The sequence below is a fragment of the Coturnix japonica genome, chromosome 2 (assembly GCF_054131305.1).
Source record: "Coturnix japonica strain WE chromosome 2, WE-NBRP24, whole genome shotgun sequence".
NCBI lineage: Eukaryota > Metazoa > Chordata > Aves > Galliformes > Phasianidae > Coturnix > Coturnix japonica.
In genome coordinates, this window is record NC_140664.1 from 37,850,230 (window position 1) to 37,875,045 (window position 24,816).

The window sequence follows — 24,816 nt, forward strand, 5'->3', positions numbered from 1 at the left end:
TTCAGGGACACTCTGGATCACCTACAAGAACAAACAGATATATGGAAGCACACAAGTATGTCATAGCTGTGACAAAAAACTTCCTGCAAAATGGGCACCACAGACCCTCAACATTTTTACACCACAGAAAAGGCGCTTAGTGAGACCCAAGCAACTTCAAGACCGGCTGCATCATTCCTAAGGAAGATAATGAGCCAATCCAGCTAAACTGATATTTGAACTCTTATCTCCTGGACTATAAAGAAAATTCTTCCCAAGATACTTTAAACCATTAAAGCAAGGAACGTTTGAACCAGCCAGATGTCAGCTTAGCTAATACCTGACTGATCCCAATTTAAAATTAATGGGGTCATTGCTTAACTGAAGACTTAGAAACTAGTCATAACACAGATAGTCACGGCTCAACCATTAACATGCAACTTTCTATTCTGATGGCTGACAATAGCAGGACACAGGGAAATGGTTTTAAGTTGAAGGAGGGAAGATTTAGGTTGGATGTTAGGGGGAAGTTCTTTACTAGGAGAGTGGTTAGGCCCTGGAACAGGCTGCCCAGGGAGGTTGTGGATGCCCCGTCCTTGGAGGTGTTCAAGGCCAGGTTGGACGGGGCCCTGGGCAACCTGATCTAGTAAAGGTGTATGTTTGGTGGCCCTGCCAGGCAGGGGGGTTGGAACTACATGATCCTTGAGGTCCCTTCCAAACCGGGTCATTCTGTGATTCTGTGTGTGATAATCTGTGGAAAAACAATGTTGAGAGAGGAACTCTTGGCTTTGATTATGGAAAAAAATTTTGAGGTTCTTTCCTAGAGGAAAAGGTGTGATGACATGACTGTAGCAGAAAGCAGCTGGCATAACTCTTCAGCTTTGTCCAGTAGTCCAGCTATAAATAATTGAATCTCACCAATATGAAATATTTCCCACCAATATGGGGAAATGGCCTCAAGTTGTGCCAGGGCAAATTTAGGTTGGATATTAGGAAGAACTTCTTTACAGAAAGGGTAGTTAAGTACTGGAATAGGCTCCCCAGGGAGGTGGTTGAATCACCATCCCTGGTTGTGTTTAAGAGCTATTTGGATGTGGTGCTCAGGGATATGATTTAGTGTAGGGTTTTTAGAGTTAGGGTACTATGATTAGGCTGCGGTTGGACTTGATGATCTTCAAGGTCTTTTCCAACCTGGGTAATTCTATAATTCTATGATATGAATTCAAATAGCATCTGCTCCTGCATTGCTACCAACTTGAGGTCTTGACCAATATATTGTGCTAGAAGGTCCCCCTGAAGAGACCAGTTCTACTCAGAAAAGCAAAGTTCACTTTTTTGGAAGGGAAGAAAGGTAGAAATGCAGAGGAGAGATGCAAGGAAGGAAGATGGGCACTGCCATGACTGGTTGTGCAAACACCATTTTTAATGACTTTTCCAAGATTCCACTGGACAAAAGTACCAAACAACCTTGTCTGACCTGACACCTGAGCCTGCTTTGAGCAGCTTGAACCAAGAGACATTCTCAAGCTTAATCTAACTTTATTTCATGAACTAGATGTTTAGAAATAATAGTAAGCCTGTGCATTTCTTGTATCTATTCTAACAGACTTCTTTTGGTAATGGACTGACAAAAATAATTGTTTATAACAATACAGTCACATCATCATTCTTTATCAGTGTTAAGTCATCAGCCTGACAGATGACACAAATTCCATCTGCCATAATAATGATTCCCTACTTTGAAATAACCTATTTTAAATTCTGTTACACAACAATAGATCTAGACTTAATTCTAATTACCAAGCCAATAATAGCTATAATTACCATTGTAATAGATCAAGAGAGCAAAGACATAAAAGCAGGGCCAGAAACATAAGCAAAACCTTGGCCATGCGTGATTCTTCCACACACTTCAGTGAGCTCTTCAAAATATCACATTGAACTCCCCCATTTAACACCACAGAGGAAGCAAGACTTCTGGAAAAAAGAACACCACATTAAGGTAGCAAGAAATAAATGTACTTAACAGAATGGACACAGTTTTGACAGATGAGAAGGCCTCAGACTGGAGCACAAGCCTTACAGGGGAGTGGCTGAGAGAAATGGGATTGCTTAGTTGGGAGTAGAGGAGGCTCAAGGGAGATGTTACAGCTCAACAAAATTGTAGGAATTTGCAGAGGTGATGCCACTTCACACAAAGGGACAAAGAACATTTCCAGAGTAGAAGGTTTATGGCAGAAAATGCAAATTCACATACAACAGCACTAGAAGAATAGTAGTGTTCCTCAGGCATCTACACTGGGACCACCACTATTTAACATCTTTGTCAGCAACATGGATAGTGGGATTGAGGGGCACCCTCAGCAAGTTTGCTAAGGATGCCAAGCTGAGTGGTGCAGCTGATCCACCGGGGCAAAGTGCTGCCATCTAGAGTGACATTTACAGGCCCAAAAGGTGAGTCCATGCAAACCTCATGAAGCTCAATAAGGCCAAGTTCTGCACCCAGGTCAGGGCAGCTCCAAGTACAAAAAAAAATAGCTGTGCCATGAATGGATTGAGAGCAGTCCTGAGGAGAAGGTTGTTGGTTGATGAGAAGCTCAGCACAACCCAGCAAAGCATGCTTGCAGCCCAGAAAGCCAATTGTATCCTCTGCCATTTCAATCTGCTCTCTTGAGATCCACCCCAACCTGAAGCACTGCATTCAGCTCTGGAGTCACTGGCATAAAGAGATGAAGCTGTTAGACTGAGTTGGCCAGACAGCCAAGAAGTTGGAGAACCTCTCCTACAAAGACAGGCTAAGGGAGTTCGTGTTGTTCAGCCTGCAGAAGAACAGGCTCTGGAGAGACCTCACTGCAGCCTTCCAGGACATAAGGGAGGCTACAGGAAAGCTGGGGAGGGACTCTATCAGTGATTATAGAGACAGGACAAAGGGTAGTGGCTTTAAACTGAAAGCTGGTAGATTCAGATTAGACATTAGGAAGAAATTCTTTACTCAGAGGGCAGTGAGGCACTGGCACAGCTGCCCAGAGAAGCTGTGGTACCCATCTCTGGAGCAGATCAAGGCCAGGGAGGACAAAGCCCTGAGCAGTCTGATGTGGTGGGAGTTGTCCATGACCATAGCAGTGGAATTAGAACTAATCTTTAAGGTCCCTTACAACCCTTCCTCATTCTCTGCCATGTAGCTTCACACATTGGAGGCAGCTAGTTGCTAAGAAAGACGCTGCACAGGACTGAAGATGAAACAGACTGAAATAGGACTCATTTTACACCTGACACAAGCAGAAGTTTCATCTCTGTACCAATACAGGTCTTTCTGCATAGTTAACTGTTGCTGAGTAGATTTTCAAATACTAATATATTGGGAAGAAAATAGTTATTCACCTTTTTCTATTTCCCAGTAGAAACCTAGCGTAGTTTCACCATAAATAGTACAACAAGGATATCTGGCAGCAACCCCAAACCTCTAGAACCCCCTGGTGTTTGGCGTATTTTTAAGTGGAGTAAAATAAATGTCAAGGTCTTTCAATTACCCACACACTTCATTAGGTTCCAGAGCTTCAGTAAATACCACAAAAAATGATATATCAACATCTGGCTTTCTTCCTCCCGGCACCATAAACTACACCACAAAACCAAGAGGCTTTTTTTGAAGGATACTCCTAAAGCAAATGACCTCCTGCAGGGAGCATTTCTTTTCTATTCTCTTTTGGAACTACCCTAAGTGCCTCTGCTATTTTTCCTAGGAAAAGTGCATACCCAAGGAATGCAAATGAAAGTGATCACTAGGGCTCTATCCTTCTACATACAGAATCACAGAATTGTAGGGGTTGGAAGGGACCTCTAGAGATCATCAAGTCCAACCCCCCTGCCAAAGTAGGTTCCCTACACCATGTCACACAGGTAGGCATCCAGGTGGGTCTTGAATATCTCCAGAGAAGGAGACTCCACCACCTCCCTGGGCAGCCTGTTCCAGTGCTCCGTCACCCTCACTGTAAAGAAGTTCTTGCGCACATTCGTGCGGAACTTCCTATGCTGTACTTTCATCCCATTACCCCTAGTCCTGTCCCCACACACTACTGAAAAGAGACCAGCCTCACCACTATGGCTTCCACACCTCAGGTATTTATAAACCTGGATCAAGTCTCCTCTCAGCCTTCTTTTCTCAAGGCTAAACAGACCTAGATCCCTAAGTCTCATACATCAAATTCCCAGAGGAAAGTTCACTGGTAAGGCTGACCATCCATGGAAATCCCCACCGCATGACACTGACTGGGAAAGGGAAACCTGCCAAGGGATCCTCCGATCCCATTCACTCAGGGACTCTTGTAGTAGTGTAAATACTCTGGTTAAGATTGAACAATTTTGTTCCACGTGTTTGCATCTAAAAAGCCCTCACATGAGGGCTCTCCCTTTACTAATACTGAAGTGCCTCAAGATTTATCCAGCTTCCATCTACAGTGGGTTAACTCACGCTGATGTAATAGAAGCTGGACGACTTTCTACCGCTCGCACAAATCCCGGCTCTGTTCCCACAGGTTGAATCCTCCGCGGCAGCAGGGAACGGCCCGGCCTGCCACAGTGCGGGCTTGTGGCACCCCCTAGCGGGCAAGGAGGAGGCACAGAATCACAGAATGACCCGGGTTGGAAGGGAACTCAAGGATCATGTAGTTCCAACCCCCCTGCCTGGCAGGGCCACCAAACATACACCTTTACTAGATCAGGTTGCCCAGGGCCCCGTCCAACCTGGTCTTGAACACCTCCAAGGACGGGGCATCCACAACCTCCCTGGGCAGCCTGTTCCAGGGCCTAACCACTCTCCTAGTGAAGGCAGCTGGAGGCTGGCGCCAGGCTCCTGAGGGGCTGCGCACCTTGCACACTCCAAAGCACTCCAGAGAAATAAGACACTGTCTGACCCAGCACATAACAAGAAATTGACATCAGCTTGCAGGAGAAATCCATTAGACAAGGGCTATGGAGAATCCAGATCACCACATTCCTGGTAAGAAATCTATCCACTTAGCCATCTTGTTTTGCACATGTTGAAATACAACAAATCCCATTTATATTAAGAATAAACTTAGAGTGATTACACAGGTTGCTCAGAAAGACTGTGGAGTCCCCAAGCCTGAAGGGACTCAAAACACAACCACACAGTCCTGTGCAATTCACTCTATGAGACCTTCCTTTGAGCACAGGGGTTGAACTGGATGATCTCCAGAGGCACCTTCCTATCTTAGTCATTCTGTGTCTCAGCAATCACACAACCAATTTCTAGGTGTGGGGCACTGTTGGTTTTGAGGTTTGGGAGTCAGAGAAAATATCCCAAAGCTCTTGCTAACAGGAGTCCTTTTAAAGGTAAGGCAAACAGAAGCCTCACACACAGAGTTAAGTGTAATCAAATGAGAACACACTACATGATTATAGGAGATAAAAGAACTTCTTTTAAAAGAAAACAGTTTCTTACCATACAAAGTTCATCATTCTCCTCTTTGACAGGCAGGGAATTAAGATTTGAGCAGGAATCTGTGTCAGATATCTCCAGTGAGCTGCCATCTTTCTCAGATTCATCACATTCATCTGTAGACTCACTATCCTTCTCCCAGTCAATAAACTCCGATTCATCTAAAGAAGATTTGCAATAATGTTCCTTATTCATTCACATATTATTCAAATATTATGAATGTAAAGAGTAAAACATTAATTACCCATGACTTGGTTTAGTTGTTCATTTTTTAGGATTTAGAGTAGCTTTGGTTTTTTTTCCATCCAGTTGCATTGGATTTTTCCCAAGTCTACTTATTCAAGATTAACTTCTAAGTAAAAGCAAATACTTCAGACAGCGACCTGGAAGAGCCGCAAAGCTGATGGAAATTAACATCTGTTACGAGTGGTAACTCCCACCTGTACTTGAAACAGTAACCTTATGGAACACCATGGCCAACCACACAGGTCTGCAAACCAAACCTCTGAGCACATCCGACAGATGTTTGAGTTGTTTTCTTCTGCCTGATTGCTCAGGAGAAATTAAGTGTTTACCTCAAAGAACAGTGACAAAACATCAATAAACACAGATGCAGATCTGTTCTTTCACCCCACTCATGCACAAGTAGTCCAGAAATACACTTGTACTCATTCAAAAGGTTCTTCTGAAAGGCGGTGGGAGCCTGAGCTGCTGTAGCAGCCTCCCTAAATGCTCCCTTCAGGTACAAGAGTCTCAGAACACAAGCTACTGGCAAATAGAACCTCACTCCGTTTTGAAAATATGAAGTTTAGAGGAAGAAAACAGAATCACAGAATGACCCGGGTTGGAAGGGACCTCAAGGATCATGTAGTTCCAACCCCCCTGCCTGGCAGGGCCACCAAACATACACCTTTACTAGATCAGGTTGCCCAGGGCCCCGTCCAACCTGGCCTTGAACACCTCCAAGGACGGGGCATCCACAACCTCCCTGGGCAGCCTGTTCCAGGGCCTAACCACTCTCCTAGTAAAGAACTTCCCCCTAACATCCAACCTAAAACTTCCCTCCTTCAACTTGGATCCATTTCCCCTAGTCCTGCTATTTGTCACAAAAAAAAAAAAACCAAAAACCATGAGTACATGAGTTTTACTTGGGTTGCTTTAGCAGAAAGCACAGAAAGGAGGCACCTACATGTAAAGATGCTCCAGGCATCTCTTTAGATACATGGAACAGCGGTAGTTTGCTCTGCTACACCATTAAACAGTTTCTACACAGAACTTCTAATGCTGAAGCCACCCAGGCAAATAAACAGAAAGCTCTGGTTTGCCTGTGTGTGAATTCATTTCTGTTTCTAAAAAAAAAACAAGGAAGCTGTATAGAAAAAGTTTTAAATACAGCCACTGGTGACTAGTTTAGCAGAGAGAGGTCTCTTAAAGCTATGTGGCACATTAGTCAGTTTGAAATACAGTTTGAAAGCTACCAGATACCCAGGATCCAAAGCCTGCCTTTAATGATTCAGATCCATCTCAAGTAATCACATTGGAAATGCTTCTTGACAAGTTCTAATGCAAACTAAACATTATCCTAATCATCTAGTATAATAAAGCACACTAAATTCTTCTGTCTTCAGCTGTACTGCCTTAATCAAAGTCTCTGCTATCTGTCATCCCCTGCTTTACAAAGTAGAAAGCAAGTCCTAAAAAAAAAAACTCACGGTTGCTTGCACAGTACAGCTAGCAGAGAAAACAAGGAATACTGTGTACTGAAATGAGAACTCATGCCACGTAAAATGATGTTATCTGCAGCTGCAGATCCTGCCAAGTCTACTCAGTGTTATGTAGAGACAGCAATACCACTAGTAGAACAGAGCAGGCAGAGGAAGGTGTTCACAACCCCAGCCTCTATGACCATAGGAAAGGAAACAATACAAAATACTATTGGACTCCAGAGTTTAATTTCTTGGACATAAGTCATAATGAGAGGTTATACTATATTTGCTGATACTGATGGAAAAAAAATCCTCCAAATAATCTAAACTCATTTTAGTTTAGTTGTGTCCTTTATGCAGAATGACCTCACAGTATTTCTATTACAGCACTTGAAGCTGATGAAGTTTTCTGACAAATCTGCTTGTGTTTGAACTTACCTTCATCACTTCCATCCTCTAACAAAACATGTCTGCCCTGTGACTTCTCTATTTTGGAAGTGAGACTTTTTTTGCTGTGTAACCTTGAAATCGATGTTTTATCTTCATTATCTGAAAAATCGCTGCCACTAGAGGTCCAAATTATGTCTTCGGCCTCCTTAGAGCTTTCAGCAGCAGATCCTATTAAAGAGAATTAAGTTTTAGATTGTTACAGAAATACAGTACAATTAAATGTAAAATCTTTAAAAAATTAAACTATACTGCTTTTGAACTGGAAAAAAAACAACTTACCAGTTCTGTCAGCAAGCAAGAGATGAATACTGGAAAGTTAACTTGAATATTTCTTATACACCCATGCTTTATTTTCATTTTCATTCTGCTACTAGAGCAAGTAGAAAAATAAAGGCTGAAGAAATCATTGCCCTATCTCTCTTTTCCTCCGGACTCAAAAAGTGAAAGATATGAGGCAGTCCCTAAGTCCTCATACTACTCACTGTGCCTAGAGTTCTTTTTCTATCACAACACTAAACAGACTCAGGTACATCGAGAAGATGTTGAATGCAGGATGTTGACAAAGTTCCGTTTTACTCCCTATTCTTCATACTTACAAAATACCTTGTTACTCACACACCTGCTTCTCAGTCTCTAAGATAAAGTGAGAATTATCTCACCCTCCATCTAGACAGCCACAAGTTGGTTTTTGCTCCTTCCTCTTAAAACTGTGGACAATGTTCTGTCCCTGCTAGGATATGTACTATACACTGTACTAGTACTGCTCTACCTGTTCAAGAGCAATAGCTAAAGTTGATGCAGTTTCACAGAACTGGCATTCTAGGTAAAGAGAGGAGCCCAATCACAATAATATCAAGACTGTCTCTTCTCTAAATTTGATTCTAAGTACAAAAATAGAAGAAAACCAGTACTTTTAGCAGCTTCTACCTTGATAAGGGGAGAAACAAAGCAGAAGTCTTTTTGACAATACCAAGATGACGCTGCTGTAACATACCAGCTGGGCTTTCGGCAGTTGTTAAGAGCGGTCCAAGGTGCTTCTCAGTCTTGGTTTTATTAGCAGCAGGTCTCGATGACTAGAAAAAGAGATTGAATCAAGATTATCAATGTTGCATTAAAATTGTCCTTATAGTAATATACTTCAGAACTGTTATTAAACACCCACAGCTGAGCACATCTTCAGACAAATTTTTCAGTCTCCTACTACACTGCAGTACCATGAGAACATTAACAGAAAAGCTTAATTTTCATAATAGAGGAAAATAAGTTCACTGTGACAATGACAAGAATTACATCTAACCTTGCAAACAACAAAAGCCACTATTTTCAGCATTAGTGTCAAAAGGGGGCAGGAAGACCATGCTTGTTAAAGCACATGCCCTGTTCCAAAGTTGCAGACAGAAGCCTTCTGTGGTTCTGTCTCTATTTCACTAAATCCCACAAGCTATGTAACACTATCACTGCTCAGTACCAGAAAGAAACAAAAACAAATCAGTCAAAGACTATTTTCAGCACACAGCCCTTTCTCACTCTGGCTGACTGAATATCTCACTTCATGACCAAGACTAACATAGAAAAAAATACACTTAATTTGACATGTAATTCAAAACAGAAGCTGCAAGGTCATGAAGCAGTATTTTTCTACAGTGAATTCCTTGTTGCAAACACACTCTTTATTTTGCATTAGAAGAATTCTAGTTAGATATAAAGTCATTTTGTTCCGTTCTTAATTTTTTTTAAAGGAAGAAACAACTCCCAACCCCAAGTGTTAAATTACCTTTAAATAATACAATCAGGTACAATACAAAAAAGAGTGACTATTCAGTCAAGCATGGAAACCAACTCTACCAGTTGGCTTTTCTTTCTTACACCTTTAAGCAAGCCAGCATTTTACCTCAAGCATAGAAGTGCTCTGGAAGCCATCCCCACACTTAAGCCACGCATTGGAAATTGAAGCAGCAGCCACTGACGTCCTGAGACTTGGTTTTTTCAGCTGTAGGGCTGTATCTTCTGGGAAGGACGTGTTCCAAAACCGCTTCCGCTAAGAAAAAGGAACCCATCAAAAACTGCACATACATAATGCTTCTCAAGTGACATTTATTTAATCTAGAAATTCCCCTTTCCTAAATACTTCCAACCAAGCTCCATATTTTAAGAGATGGAACAAGAAAAGCATTGAACACGTCCAAGCATTTTTTAATGCAATGCCACACAACAACAGTAGTGCTAATTGTCATGGGTAAATATGATCTTTGACAAGTGTGCTGTTTGCTGTTCATCTGAACTTCTGCTTGTAGTACCTGTTAGCTGCCCAATGAAGATGACAGTCCTAATAGCAGCTCAGTATAATACAACATAGCTACACAATTCCTTCAAAGTCTCATTTAATCTGAATTCTGCGTTGTGCAGGAGGTCAGAGCAGGTAATCAATACCCAAAACTCCATTAAACAACCAACCAAGCATGTTTCTTAACTGGGGTACTGTAGTTTGAAAGAATGCGTATCTGTGTCAGTAACATCACTAGGACTTGCTCCAGGGTTTGCAGTACTCAGCTTTTGATGGTCAATTAAAAGCAGAGGCAGTGGCAAACAACTGAAAAAGCCACACAAATGCATGTGCTAAGAGTTATGTAAAACAGGCTTTGTAATGATTTTCTATTGTCAGGAAGCATTTCAAACACAGAACTAAAGAATGAATCCGTCATGTTTCTCACTATATTATCCTTAAAAACCATTAAATCCCTTTTCACAGAGAAACCCTCCGTTTATCTGCACTGTAAGATAACAAAGCCAGTCCAAGGGACATGCTGTTCCTAAAGAACTGCAGCACAAACAGCAAGTTCTTTTCACCTCAAGTCACAAGGTTAAACTTTTTAGTCTGGCATAAAAGTGGGATGCAAAAATATATTGGGTAATGATTAGTGTTATGTATGAAGCATCCAAGCCCAAGGTCGTGGTATTAAAAAAAAAAAAAAAAGCAACCAAATGAAGTTCAAAGGAGATAAGACTATGTAGATCCAGTGCATCTCAAAAATAAAGGGACTGCAAAACACAGGGTCACTAAATCTTGAGGATTTGAGCACAGTGTCTGGAGACAAAATACACCACTCCCAACCACCTCCATGCCAAAGGCACATAAAACAATGCTTGCCCCATTTACCCCTGCAGTAACTCTCAGCAAGGTAAAGGGCAAATCAGCCTCTGTGGTGCAATGAGAAGTGAGACAGTGACACTCCAATAAGTATATAATGATTGGACACCAGGCTGCTAAATGTACAGGGCTGGAGGGTTGGTTTTGATTTTTAACTATCCAACTCAACCGATCTATATATCGTTACTTCTGCAAATGTTTGTTAAGCAGAGGCACCATAAATAACTGCAGTCATTGGGCCCATATGTTCAGTGTCGACTGACTGTACACAGCCCTTTACACACCAGACAATCCCAACTCCTTGAGCCTGTGCCTGAGAACTATGAAACAAGCCCCCACAAAAGCATGACCCAGTACAGTATCTACTGCATACACCAGCAGCATCTCTTTAACACATCACTTTCTCTAACGCACAAAAGCAACACAAACTGAAGGACATAAAGGAAAAGGCTTTGCTCTTTTAAAAGATTTCTTTTTCCATAATGAAAACCAGAACACATCCTTTCCAAAGTCAACTGGCAAAAATACCCACTATCTTAACTCAGTGTTCTCACCAAGTTGTAATCACTTGCAAAAAATGCTGAGCTGCATAACTACGGTCACAGTGACCTGGCATTCCTCCTTCCAGACTGCCAGCGTGTGCTTCAAAATACATATATATTACTTTCCAAAATACTTCTATTGATGCTGATGCATGGGACTGGTATTTTCATGTGCTTCTGATCTTTACGTCTGTTAATCACAGAATCACAGAATTATCAAGGTTGGAAAAGACCTAGAAGATCATCTAGTCCAACCATTACCAATACTTCCCAGCTAAATCATGTTCCTCAACACCACAATGAAAGGCTATTTTCTCATTAACTGATCCTTACGTGGATATACACACAACTGTGTAATATTCCCACTTGAACACAGGGTGTTTTTCCTTTTAATCCTACACATGCTTGTGTAAGCACCGATACAAGTTACTGTGGTAACACTGAAGGGGGAAAATATGACCTAAAGCTGTCATCAAATGCCATCACCATCTAGTTCAGCCATTGCTGCTCACTCGTAGCTCTGTAACTTTTAGTATCTTTAGAAGAAGATACAGACGTGGTACAGTAGGTTACTTTAGGCCTGATGACATCTTTCAATAAAGATGGGCTTCAAACTTAGTTGTGCTTAAAGAACTGTTGCGAAATACACATAGCCTATCAACGTGCTAAAAGGAGAAGTGATTTTTAAGCACCTACTACCTGAAGTAGGTACAAGGTTGCCCAGAGAAGCTGCTGAGGATTGAAACAAGGTGATCTGTAAAGCCCATCCCACCTTGAGCCGTGTCTATCCGCACAGCCGCCAGGCAGCGAGAGACCGAGCCACGGAGAGACCCACACCGGAGTGTGCTCCGGTGGCGCAGTGGTAGGAATGCCACCTTGCAGCACTGGGGCTCAGGTTCGAATCCCCCTGTGGCACAAGTGGTAGAAGTGCCGCTCTGCTACACAGGGGCTCGAATCCCGGGGGTTGGACTCGATGATCTCTAAGGTCCCTTCCAACCCGCACGAGACTGTGATACTATGACACGGACCCCGCTCGCCCCAACTGAAGTCCCGGGGTTTATGTTCCCCGGCTGCCACCGAACACGCTCCACGTCCCTTCAGCGCTCCCAACCCAGCACCAGGAGCAGCGCACCCCCCACGGCACCCGGAGCTCTCCGTGAGGGGAGCAGGGCGGCCATCCCTCCTCACACACCCCCCCCCCCCCCGCACAGCCCCAACCCGCATACACTACCTTCCTACTGGGCATCGCCCCGGTCACGTGGCAGGGGAGCCCTGGGGGCGTGGCGGCCAAGAACCCCGGTCCGGGTTTGGCGCCAACGCGGCCGCCGCTCCTCATTGGTCTGCGCGGTGACGTCACGAGGGGGCCGTACTTAAGGAGGAGAGCGGGTGCTGTGGGGGTCACTTGGCTACCACAGTAGCGCCGTGTGTCAGCTGTGGGGGCATCCCCGTTATTCTTAAATGCTTTTATGCTACGTTCAAAACAGTGTTAAAAGCCACATCGTTCCAAAAGCTCGCAGTGTTTCCAGTTACCAGACTGACAAATGAATCACAGAGAATCACAGTATTATCAAGGTTGGAAAAGACCTAGAAGATCATCTAGTCCAACCATTACCGATACTTCCCAGCTAAATCATATCCATCAACACAACATCCAGACGTTTCTTGAACACTCCCATGGTCAGTGACTCCACCACCTCCCTGGGCAGTGCATTCCAATGCCTGACTACCCTTTCCGAGAAGTAATACTTCCTAATGTCCAGCTTGAATAATAGATAATAGACGATCCCAAAGCCTGGCCTAGATCAAAGACAAGCCAGTCTAGATCCAACACATTTTCCCCTGTGCTACACATCGTTAGTAAACAGCACTGAAGTCCTGGGAACTCCACTACTGATTCCACTGCAGTCAGATCTGGCCTCAGATCATTTCCCTCTGTGCTGTAGAAAGCCCTGTTGGGGTAATTTCTTTAGTACTAAAGTCTGAACCATCACAAGTATTCAAGACAGAGATTTTATAAAACTTAAGCCTCGTCTTTACTGAAAGCTAACGATGTTCTTATTTGCACATTTGTCTTAATGTTTGTCTCATCCACACTCAAGATTGTGAAATGGAAGTGCTTTCAGGTTGTAATACCCACTCACTGGTGCCAGCTAGAGCTCTATTTTCCTCAGGCTATAACTCATTAATTTTCAGGAACATATACAAGGGAATGTGCTAAAGCACTAAGGCTGCTTTCGTTGCTTTACTGATGTCCCTGTGTGAAGAATAGTTGGCTGCTGAAGGTCTCAGAGGAGCAGAGCCCACACACAGCCTCTGGGCAGCCTGTGCCAGTGCTCCGTCACCTGCACAGCACAGAAGTGCTCCTGGTGCTCTGGGGGAACATCCCATGTTCTAGTTTGTGCCCACTGCCTCTTATCCTGGCACTGGGCACCACTGAAAAGAGCCTGGCTCTGTCCTCTTTGCACCCTCCCTTCAGATATCTACATACACTGATAAGATCACTAGAACCTCTTTTCCAGGCTGAACAGGCCCAGCTCTCTCAGTCTCTCCTACCCAACAGTGACTGCTTCAAATCAAATCAAATGGTGATCAAATGGGGTGAAGGGAATCCCAAATCAAAATCCCATGTATGCATGCACGTTAATTTAAGGCACTGGCTTCTGAAAAGTGTCAGATCCAAATCCTTTACCTTCCCTGACTGGCATCATTAACTCGGTGATGAGAAGCTCAGTACGCATTGGCTGTTTTCAAGGCCTGAAGCTCAGACGTTGCTGCTGGAAGCAGCAAGTGGGTGTGTATCTTAAGTGATTAATGCGTAATTAATAACAGAGAACAAGATCTATTGTATACAGCTTGCACTTAGCGATTTTAACTTGTATATAAATTCCTATCAAATCTGCACAGCTTGTAAAATAACACCGGCTCTCGCAATGCACTCGGTGCCTGGCAAAGCTCACAGGGCTGAGTAATGGCTTTTAATCCCCGCCCTGCGCCCGCCCCCGGCCCTCCCAGCCCCATCCAGCCCCGGCTCTGCCTTCCCCGCCCGGCGTGGCTCGACGCGATGTGGCGGCGGCGTTATGTGAGCGGCCGGCAGCTGGACGGCTTCCGCCACTACAAGGTAACGGAGCTTAGCACCGCGACGGGTGGGCTCCGAGCCCCGCGGGTGTCCCGGGGCTACGGTACGGGCTGAGGCGGCGCGGAGCCCCGCTGCTTGTATAAGGCTCCGGGGAGGTGAGAGGGAGTCGCGTAGCATCGGATCCTGGTGGATCCTGTGTGGATGGCGTTTTTAAGAATCACAGTCATAAGTAGGGGTTGGAAGGGACCTCTGGAGATCACCGAGCACACCCTCCTGCTAAAGCACGGGTGGGGTGTAGCCTCCTTATGCATCTTTACGGGGCTGGTTGTGGTTTGGTGCACGTCCTGCCTTCAGAAGAATGCTTCAGCTTTGAGAAATAAATAAGAAAGCTAGAAAAGAAAAAAAGAAAAAGCTTACTTTAAATAAGTTGAAACAAACCTCATGTTTGCAAATAAGAGACCTGCAGAATTTAAATGAATGGGTGGGTCGTGAAATATCTTGATTTACTGTCAGTGTGCAGCAGATGGAGGAGATACCGAGTTTCGTTCCCAGGCTGCTGCCTGCGCGGTTCCTCAGCAGAGCTGTGGGTGCCCGAGACACCAGCACACCTTCACCTGTTCCATCCTACAGGCACGGGGATGTGCCAGCTTCCAGCTTCCAGCAGCCAACCTCTTATTTCAGGCCCGCTTTCCCAGAGTTGTTCCTACCTTGTGCTCACCGTGCTCCTTGCTTTCTTTTACTTGGCCTCTGTCTGCTCTGTGGGGTTCCCACCCAGCTCCGCTCACTGCTGAGGGAGTTGTTTAGGAGGAGCTGTGGCTGCAAGACCTGCTCCAGGATACTTTCCAGCAGCTTGTTTTGCCAGCAGTTTGGTAAAGGTGTTAACGTGGCTGGGTGTCTGCTGTGCTGTGGGCTGCCGCTGGCTGTGAGCTGCACAGACCCGTGCTTGGGCAGCAGATCTGAGCTCCTGACTGGGTTCGCCTGAGGAAAAATGAAAAGCTATTTTGAGCTGGAGCAGAAATAATAATTGGGGCTTGCAAGGCAAACACAAGAAGTTTGTGTTACATTCTTCCTTATCATCTGGGTAAAAGTAGCAGCAAACAAATGCAAATGGAAAAGAACCAAAATAACATTTTTTTTTAAGCTTGTAACCATTGTGTGCTTCTTCAGAATTAATCATTACCAGAAGGCAGAATCACACGTTGCAACATTTTACTCCAGCATATTAAAGTGCCTTTGGTTTCTCGGTTGTGTTGGAAAGTATGCTAGACTGCTTTCTTAACCATAGAGATCAGCCAACACACTTCAGAAGTATCTGCTGATCTGGAAAATGATGGTAAGTGCAGGTTTTGGAGAAATGAGACCAAATAGCAACTTTATCCCAGGTTACCTGTGGCAGGGACATGGCAGAAACAAATGACACAGAGCAGCACGGCTGGATGAGGTGTGCATTGCAGGTCACAGTTCTTGCCCACCCTGCTCCAGGCCGCAGGAGGTGGTGGCAGAGCAGGCAGTGGCCCATTCCTGCAGTGCTGCTCACGGTGTGTTTGAGCTTCCACAAGGGGAATGCAGCAAGGTGAGGCAAGCAGACCCTACCACAAGCCTCCATCTCTCCCCACCTCCTCCCTACTCAGTCCTATGCCCGACACTGATACCACAACCACAACTTCTTGCCCCTCCCAGGCCTGAGTTTGTATTCATCCACTCCTCGTTTCTCTCAGGCTGCCATCTCTCCTCCATTTTCAGCTCCAACCCAAGGCCTTGGCCTGCACCTCCAGCTTCCTAGCCCTGCTTCCTTTACTGCAGAGTCCCAGTGCTAAACTCAGCTCACTGTACCCAGCAGACACAGGTTTCCTCCAATTTCTTTTTTGGTGGACCAGGCTCTAGAGCACAGGGAGGGGCATGAGAGCAGGCCCTGTGGAGAGCTGGGTAAGCTCTGGGAGGATTTATGAGAGCTAAAGCAGCCTATTGCTTCAGACCTGAAGCGTGCCTAGGAAGCTAGATAGAGGCATCCATCTCCACTGTACACTACATTGCAGCACTGTACTTTCACTAACACAGTGACTCAATGCAATCCACACTTTGCACATTTAAGACACTGACAACTAAGAGCCAAACATAACACAACTTAAAAGAGCGTGTAATCAAATCCATTTCATAAAGGTACACTTAGCAAGAATAAATCACTTTGTAATTTTCACAATCTCCACACAGCTGAACTGATTTCTTTGCCATGAATGCCCCAATTGTATGCCTTGGCCATTTGCTGTCTCTTGTTCGCAGTGGGAGGAGGATCTTGGCAACAAACCCCATACAGTTCTTTGCAACAGGAACGGCAGACCTAATGAATGCAGAAACTTCTGCACCCTTTAGCATCATCAGGTGCACGCATATTTAGCATTACAGCTCAGATCAGGAGTGTGCTTTTAGGTAAGTCTCCCATTACCAGGCTTTAGTTCATGTTACAGAGCCACCCTGAGGTACACAGGAGGGATTCCCTTGGAATGTCCCTAATGTAGGTGTACTGGGCACACGCTAATGTAGTTATTAGCATACAGTCTATGAAGTCAGACTAGAATGAGTTCAGTATAAAACCTTCTGAAATCCTTACGACATGGACACTAGATCCTCAGTGTCAGCTATTTTGCTTTATAAATATGCCCTTCTTGGTCTGTTCTAAATACCAGTGGGGACACAGCCATTTAGAGGTTCATTTTAGTTTGCTCTGGCCCAGACTGTGCAGTGAACAGGTAGAGGTGTGATGACAAGACTTGCAACCCTTGGTATCAGTGCTGTGATAATTCTGCCATATCCTGCCTGGGGGGCAGATGGCAATGTACAGATTTCAGACAATTGCAAGCACAGGAGATTCACTGTAATTGTAAAGCAGAATCAGCTCATACCTGGACTTGGCTCTGCTTCCTCCCATTGGGAATAGCTACAGCCAGCTGCAGTTTTAGGACTTGGGCCATGTTGTTCCTACTTTAGTATTTCTGTTACCAGTGTTTTTCAGTGCTAGGGGAGCACCCATGGAATTACACTGTATGACTGCCAGGACAGAGTAAAATTTTCAGGTGATACCACAGGACTTTGAAGAATAGGCTTATGATTTAAAATGTTCTTGAAAAAAAATAGATACAATATCCAGAAATAAATGTGATGCAATTCGGTCAGCAAGGTACAATGTGCAAGGGAAAGAAAACCAGCATTTTGACCATAACAACAGACTGCAAAGCAGATACCTGGGATTGATGCATCATCAGAGTTGTAGCTGTTTTAAACAAGAGAAGCTATGATGTGTGAAGTGTCATAGATAATCAAAGGGGCTGCATATGCTGCTGTCCTTGAGGCACCACTTGGGTATCAGATGGAGTAATGCACCCTACTTGCTTTGGCGCACAATTTACAGCCCACAAAATGGCTTTAAAATGTTTAAGACATCAGAAAGCACAAGCTGAGAGAAAGTCATAATACACTCAGGCTAGGAGAGATACCAGCTAGATAGTCTTCTTGCATGCCCTTTTAAAGGAAGATAATATACAAGCTTTGGCTGCACAAAGACACATTTAAGTTGGGTGCTGTGTCAGTGCTGTGATGATAAGGGCAGCCAAGCACTGTAACAGGAGGTACTGGAGGAGACTGTGTAACCATTTCACCAGTCTTAAGAAATCATTCCCTTTCTCTCAGAAGGATGTAAAACCCAGTGGTTAGAGTGTTACAAACCAGCTGCTTACAACTTCCTTGGGCAAGTTTTGGTTAGTGTGTTTTATTTTAATTCACCAGCATGGTAATTTATCACAAGCAATTGGAAGGCAGAACTCGTCACCTCATGTTAACTTGATCTGCTTCCTGAGTGTCTAACAAATGTGATCCTGCGGGGCTGCATGACCTCTCACGTTACCTCCCCTTAGTTTGGTGGGCTGGAGAAACAGTATCAGGTCTGATCATCATGTTTCAAGGTTGGATTGTTTCTCTCCTGCCAACGTACAGCAAAAGAGCAAAGTGTGTTCAGTGCCTTCTAGCGAGTTCCTTTGTCTAAATCCAGGATTGGACTGATGTGAAAAAATACAAGATTGGATGTCTTCTAAATCTTTATAGGCTACCTCTATAACTAAGAGACTGAGAAATAATGGGTTCTGCTCACATTGGATGAATAGGAGTTTTGCTTTCAGTACCAGAAGCACAAGAGCTGGACATACTGGAACGGGCCCACTGTAGGATCACAAAGGGACTGAAGCAGCTCTCCCATGAGGAGAGGCTGAGAGCTGGGCACATTCAGCCTGGACAAGGGAAGGCTTAAGGAGGGATCTTAACATGTATAAAAACCTGCAAAGAGGACAAGAGCCAGGCTCTTCTTGGTGGTGCCCAGTGCCAGGACAAGAGGCAGTGGGCACAAAGTGGAGCACAGAATGTTCCCTCAGAGCACCAGGAGCACCTCTGTGCTGTGCAGGTGACAGAGCACTGGCACAGGCTGCCCAGAGGCTGTGTGTGGGCTCTGCTCCTCAGAGACATTCAGCAGCCAACTGGATGTGGGCCTGGGCCTCTGCCCTGGTGTCCACGATGGAGTGGGGAGGGCCCTGCCAGCCTCAGCCAGTTTGGGATTCCATGACATTGTGGACTGGAAGACTGGGGCTGTAATTATAAACTGGTGAATATATATATAAATATATATATATATATATATTTATATATATATATATATATATATATATATAAAGTTCACTTTACATTTTCACTCACTGTGTGCATGTCTAGAAGGGCCATGGGCCATGAACTACAGTATGCCTCTCATCTCTTATTTCTCACCCCATTATAATGGTAGCTGACATCATAATGTAGCGTATCAAGTGCTCTGTAATCATGATACATATCAAATACTAATGCTAATGAGTCAGCAACATAATGAAATTACATCATAAAGATGTTGCATCTGATATTACCAGCCACAGGACTTTTTCCCAGTGATGGTGTAATTGTACCTGTTTTCGGGTGCTGAATTTCACTCATATGTTTACAAAGATTTTCCGTCCATTAGTTCACTTTTTGGATATGTTCTGGATAAAATTGTATGTCTTGAGTCTCATTACATGCAAATAACAATTATATAATTTTGTTCTATTGCTTTATCAAAAGATGTTAGTGCTTTGAGATGCTTACTGGATTCTTATGTATGGGATATACAAGAATATGCACATATACACATCCACGTATTCATATGTATTTTTGTGGGGGGTTTTTCATCCATACTTTAACAGAACACTAATTGACGTAAATGATTTGGGGTTTTTTTTTGTTATTATTATTTGCTTTCTCGTGTCAGGATCATGTCATAGAGGGAGGAATTGGATTTTTGCATTACTCTGTGAAATCTTGCCTCTCTTTTAAGCATCAAGATTCTTGATCAGGTGGCTGCTCGCTTAGCACACATGGTACAGAGCTCCTGTTCAGCATCCCTCATGAAAAACTGCAGCCCACTTTTATCTGTCTACTCTTTTGGGACTAAAGCAGTTTCTTTGGGCTGTCTAGAGGTCTGAGTGCACAGCCAGTCAGAGCTCTCTCCAGGTGGGAGTTCTGGCTACTGTTTGCACAACACAAGTGTTTGTGCATATACACAGAGAGATGCAGCAAGCAAAATGAAACAAAAGCAAACAAACAAAAAACCCACATACCAATTGACTCCCTTGTCATGTTAGAACTCCTTTGAATAAGGATAGTTAAGGTTCTTTCTGTGAGTTCCTTGGGAATGGACAAGCCTTGCTTTTTTATTAGGGTTTGTGCTTTTGCCAGACTAGTCCATCCTCTAACTTTACAACTATAAACTTGTATCTGGCTCCTGTTATCCCTTGCTCAGTATTCAATCATATTTCTGTGTCCTTTTCTGTCATTTTTCTTCATTAATGTGTTTGGACATGTTCCATTACACAAACTCTTTTCCTGAGGACAAGTTAGGCAGCTCCCTTAATATAACTGCTGTTGACTGAAAAGTATTGCTGACTTCCAGCATTATCCCTCTCCACCTCTCTCTGCTTCGAGCGCTAACATTCCTGCCAACAATGAATCACATCTATTCTCTCATATTGAGCAACACGTTAACTCTTGGAGCCAGCACATTACTTCTTCTTGCCCCCAGAAGTACATCCCTCTCAGCAGTAGTGTGGCTCTGATGTCTCTCACAGATCCCACATTTCAGGCATAGTCAGTCAACAGATGAGGCCATTGGCCTCTTGCTCCTGACAAATGGGGCTGTGGGAAGCAGGAAGCTGAATATGAGCCCTCTGTGCCCTGACAGCAAAGAAGATCAAGAGCATCCTGGGTTGTATTAACAGTGACATGGCCCAAGAGAAGTAATTATCTCCCTTTATTTGGCATTTGTTAGGTTGTATCTAGAATACTGCATCCAATTTTGAGTCCCTCAATACAGGGAAGACATCAACTAACCAGAGCAAGTTCAGCAGACGACCTCCAAGATGGCTGGGGCTGGAGCTGTTCCTCTGTGAGAAGAAGCTGCAAGACTGGAACTTGTTTCGCCCGAGATGAGCCAGCTCTGGACACAGCAAACCACAGCCCCCTTGTACTGACCTCCTGAGGTCCTTTCTGACCTGATTTACCCTGTGATCTTGAGGCAATGGCACTGCTTTGCAGACAAGATGATAGGTCACTAGCAGGCATTGGAGCAGCCCTTGGAGCAGCCTATCTCGCTCTACAGCTTCACGAGCCCCACAGCCTCATGTGTGGTGTGTGGCCTGCTGTCTGTGTCGGCATTCCCCAAAATGGGGAGGGATGCCTAAATGATAAGTAAACATCTACAAAGGAGTAACCATAGCACAGTGGTTTGTGTAATAACAACTTCCTAACAACTTAATAATCAGAATTGCACAGGTGTCCAAATCATCATATTGGATTTTGAATATTTTTCTACGAGTAGTTTAACTTGATCAGGTTTCCTGACTGTGATTGTACACAGGCTAATGGAATTGAAGGAGGGAAATGCAGAGGACAGACATTTGTATCCAAGCATGCAATTGCATGCTCTCCACTCTCTGCTCTTCTCCAGGCTCAGTTACAAACCCTTTTCTTCTGTTTCCACTCTGCTGTAGGCTTCAGCCCTAAGATGTCTAAGATGACCTATAGGCTTATACCTCCTGGACTTAGGTATCAGTGACCTGATCAAAATACAGACACATGGACGAGCTAATCCAAACTAAGTGACGGGACATAAAAAAAATCCAAGTCATCTACTTATGAATAATTAACTGAATGATGGTATAACAGAAAGGAATTTCATTATTAAAAGTGCCAGACTTGTGTTTTGGAATGCATCAGCAATTTTAAACTGCTGAACATTTGGGATTTATCTGGCATCCACAACGCTGTATAGCTGTGTTTTGTTGTCTTATAGTTTACTTTTCATCTTTCCCTTTGTGAAGCTTCTGTTTAAACCCCAGACCTGTAATATCTACAAGACTAATATAGTAAAAGTAAAAATCCTTGTGTTTAGTGCATTATAGGAAGAGGGATGGAAGATTATTCCCAGATGTTTCAATATTTAAGTGTTTTCTTTAATTTTTTTGTGGTTACAAAAGTATAAATTACTGAAGGGAGAAAGTTTGTCTTACAAAATCATGAAATAACTTGCCAGAAGCGAGAATCCTTACTGAGCCCTCTTAAATTGCAAGTGTGCCTGAGGTGGCTGTGCTTTCTTGCAGGAAAAGAGCAGATATCACAATATTTATGTTCTTCATGTATGTCCTTGTGTTGTTGTTCAGTAGTTCTCATCTTTTCTCTGTGGGAACAGCTGAGTATTCTTCCACTGGAGGCATCTAAGCTCACATGAAATGTTAGAAGGACCACAGAACCACGTATTCAATATATTGCAACGTACACCATGATCAATACCTGATATACAGTTGTTTTTAAAATTAGTTTGTCTGGGAAATATATATATATATATTTCACAGTTTTTTAATTCTGGATGTATTTATTTATTTATTTCCTTCTGCAAAAGTGAGCTCAAGTACAAAGTTGAGCTAATTTGGGTGACTTGTTTGAATACATTGGCACTGGTATTGCGTATAGTTCAATGGTGTCTGTAAACATGATCCTTCTAATAATCTTGTGTCTGTACCCTTTGCTACATACTCTTAGACTGAACCACTGCTCATTTGTGCCTCCATCTTGCAGAATGTCCATTGGGGATAATAAGACCTGTGATAAATCACCAAATTATTGCATATTTTAATGAGCAGGTTGAAGTGGGTGATTTGCAGGCAGGAAGGTAAACCATAGAATAATTGTTGCTGCTAAGATGAAATCAATAGCTATGGAGTCATTATGATGCTAGCAATTCAAGTGTAAACAGTTCACTTCAGTTTTGCTCTGTATCTCTGAATGAATGTGGCTGTATTGCACAGTATGGTGCAATCTGGAGTAATATAATTTGTCTGGTAGCTTAAAGACCAGCTTGAAATGAAGTAACTATCTTCCTGCAATAAAAGCAGCTACATCTTCAGCTTTCTTTCTTTCCTGACTCTGAGGTTTGTGTAGATGTGCTTTATGTTCTCTTCGTTTCAAATTCTATTCTTGGGAGATGTTTCCATAGTGCAGTGCTGGAGGGGGCTGGGAAGTCAAGTGGAGACCCGGCTCTCTGCTCTGATTAATGGTGAGCTCACTCCCTCCTCTTTTCTTTTCCATGTGAGGTGTTGTGCACCATTATGTGGCCTTCACCATTCTTCATCCCTCTTCCAGCCGGCACATTTGGATCCTCGAAAGTTCCCTCTGGGTTACAATGTAGTCTCCACGTTGTTTCAGATCCTGTAGTACTGAAACAGACTCAGTGCTAATGAGGTATGAGTTGAACAGATAACAAGGCCTCAGACCCTTCCACCAAGTGTGGTGAGGTGAGGAGGTGACCTGCTGTTAACAGCTGGAGGCACTGCTGAGCTGTGTTGAATCACAGCCAGAAGGTAACATTTTTTAGTCTGAAAATGTCAGAGTTACGCAATGGCAAATTGGAGTACTATTTTCACAGAATCACAGAATTGTAGGGGTTGGAAGGGACCTCTAGAGATCGAGTCCAACCCCCCTGCCAAAGCAGGCTCCCTACACCACGTCACACAGGTAGGCGTCCAGGTGGGTCTTAAATATCTCCAGAGAAGGAGACTCCACCACCTCCCTGGGCAGCCTGTTCCAGTGCTCCATCACCCTCACTGTAAAGAAGTTCTTCTGCAAATTCGTGCGGAACTTCACATGAAGTTCTGGTGCAGTCTTGTGTTAATGATGTTCATTCATTAGAATATGGATGTTTTACAAAGTAATTTGCTTTTCTGAGAATCTGTGAACATTGAACTGCTGAGGATTGAATGACCTTGAGGTTATTAGCTTCTTTAGAGCAGACTGCTGGACTATATAGCAGATGTTACCAGTTGAGTGCTATTTTTGCCATGAGAGAAAACTGGAGCATTTTTTTTCCACGTACATTTCCTTTTGTCTGACTAGAAGAAATCACTGAATGAGGGCAGAGCAGCTTTCCATTCTTCACATCTCCTTAATGCTCTTTTCCATCCCAGAGGACTGTGGTTCACCTGCAGATGGAAGAAGGTTCAGTGTGAGGGTTCTTGGAACGTCTCTAGGTGGTATAACCTGGTCACAGTCCTCACTTTTTTAGTAACAGACAAAGACTATTCTGATTTTTCGTTTACTTGACTTTGGAAACCATCAAGCAAACAACAATTCAACAATTTCATCATGTTGCATGTTTTTCAAGGTATATCCACCTAAGAGCAAGAAAATAGTTCCAAATAAATGAGACTGTTTTTCCTAGTCTCCTTCTGGGAACAAGTAGTTATTCTGGAAAGCCAGTGCATACCTTGGGTAGAAAGCCTCATTTTGCTGCTGTTATTTAGCAAGGATTGCATGGTGTTATTCATGGCTTTGGAGGGCTGAGGTGAGGAGAAGGAGAAAGCCAAAGCCAAAGGATCAGGAGCTGAGGTGATGCACTGTGCCTTCTTATCTAGGCAGGTTTGAATTAACGGAGCTTGCTGGTCAGTAAGTTATCATGTAGCTCAAGTAGTCTTTGAATAACATCTGTAGTAAGTAAATGTGCCTCAATAGTGCTAATGAATACTTGGACTCTTTTTTCCCCCATTTTCAGAGGATTTCCTCCATTCTCATCTGAACTAATCACCATCTGACTATTCTATCAGCATAAGGATTTTATGGCTTTGTATTACTGCTATTTCTGGTGTTGACATAGGCAAAGTGTATGGATGGCTCAGACTGGGCTGTTCGTGTACTATCAAAAGGCCAACTGGTCTTAATAACCAATGTTTGAAAGATAGAGTATAAAATATTTCAGTAAATAAAATATAAATTATTTCCAGTAGAAAGTAATTAAAATATATCCTTTGTATGCAGATAGAAAAAAAGTAATGTGGTAAAGCCCGTTGTAGCATCAGGAG

At 43.5% G+C, this 24,816-nt stretch overlaps 2 protein-coding genes and 1 long non-coding RNA gene across 8 annotated transcripts in view; 1 reads left to right on the top strand and 2 right to left on the bottom strand.

The window, feature by feature from the left end:
- The window catches only part of SPIDR (scaffold protein involved in DNA repair), a 180,221-nt gene extending 167,672 nt beyond the window's left edge, over positions 1–12,549 (bottom strand). For all 4 annotated transcript variants that reach the window (XM_015855506.3, XM_015855509.3, XM_015855508.3 and 1 more), the window contains exons 1-5: positions 12,518–12,549; positions 9,488–9,634; positions 8,591–8,669; positions 7,585–7,764; positions 5,444–5,601 (exon numbers count right to left, since the gene is read on the bottom strand). In XM_015855506.3, coding sequence (XP_015710992.2) covers positions 5,444–5,601; positions 7,585–7,764; positions 8,591–8,669; positions 9,488–9,634; positions 12,518–12,532 — 579 coding nt within the window. In that variant the 5' untranslated portion in view covers positions 12,533–12,549. The remainder of the gene's footprint in view (positions 1–5,443; positions 5,602–7,584; positions 7,765–8,590; positions 8,670–9,487; positions 9,635–12,517) is intronic.
- A 1,577-nt stretch (positions 12,550–14,126) lies between these two features.
- Positions 14,127–15,340, bottom strand: LOC116652957 (uncharacterized). Its single transcript, XR_004306216.2, has 2 exons — positions 15,070–15,340; positions 14,127–14,751 (listed from the first exon to the last, which is right to left on the bottom strand). It is a non-coding gene; the product is annotated as an uncharacterized LOC116652957 (long non-coding RNA).
- LOC107310144 (ethanolaminephosphotransferase 1-like) overlaps positions 14,319–24,816 on the top strand; it is a 38,792-nt gene continuing 28,294 nt past the window's right edge. For all 3 annotated transcript variants that reach the window (XR_014942546.1, XM_015855512.3, XM_085537407.1), the window contains exon 1: positions 14,319–14,404. Coding sequence is in view for 2 of the 3 variants with exons in the window: in XM_015855512.3 (XP_015710998.1) it covers positions 14,348–14,404 (57 nt within the window). In the remaining variant the exon portion in view is untranslated. The remainder of the gene's footprint in view (positions 14,405–24,816) is intronic.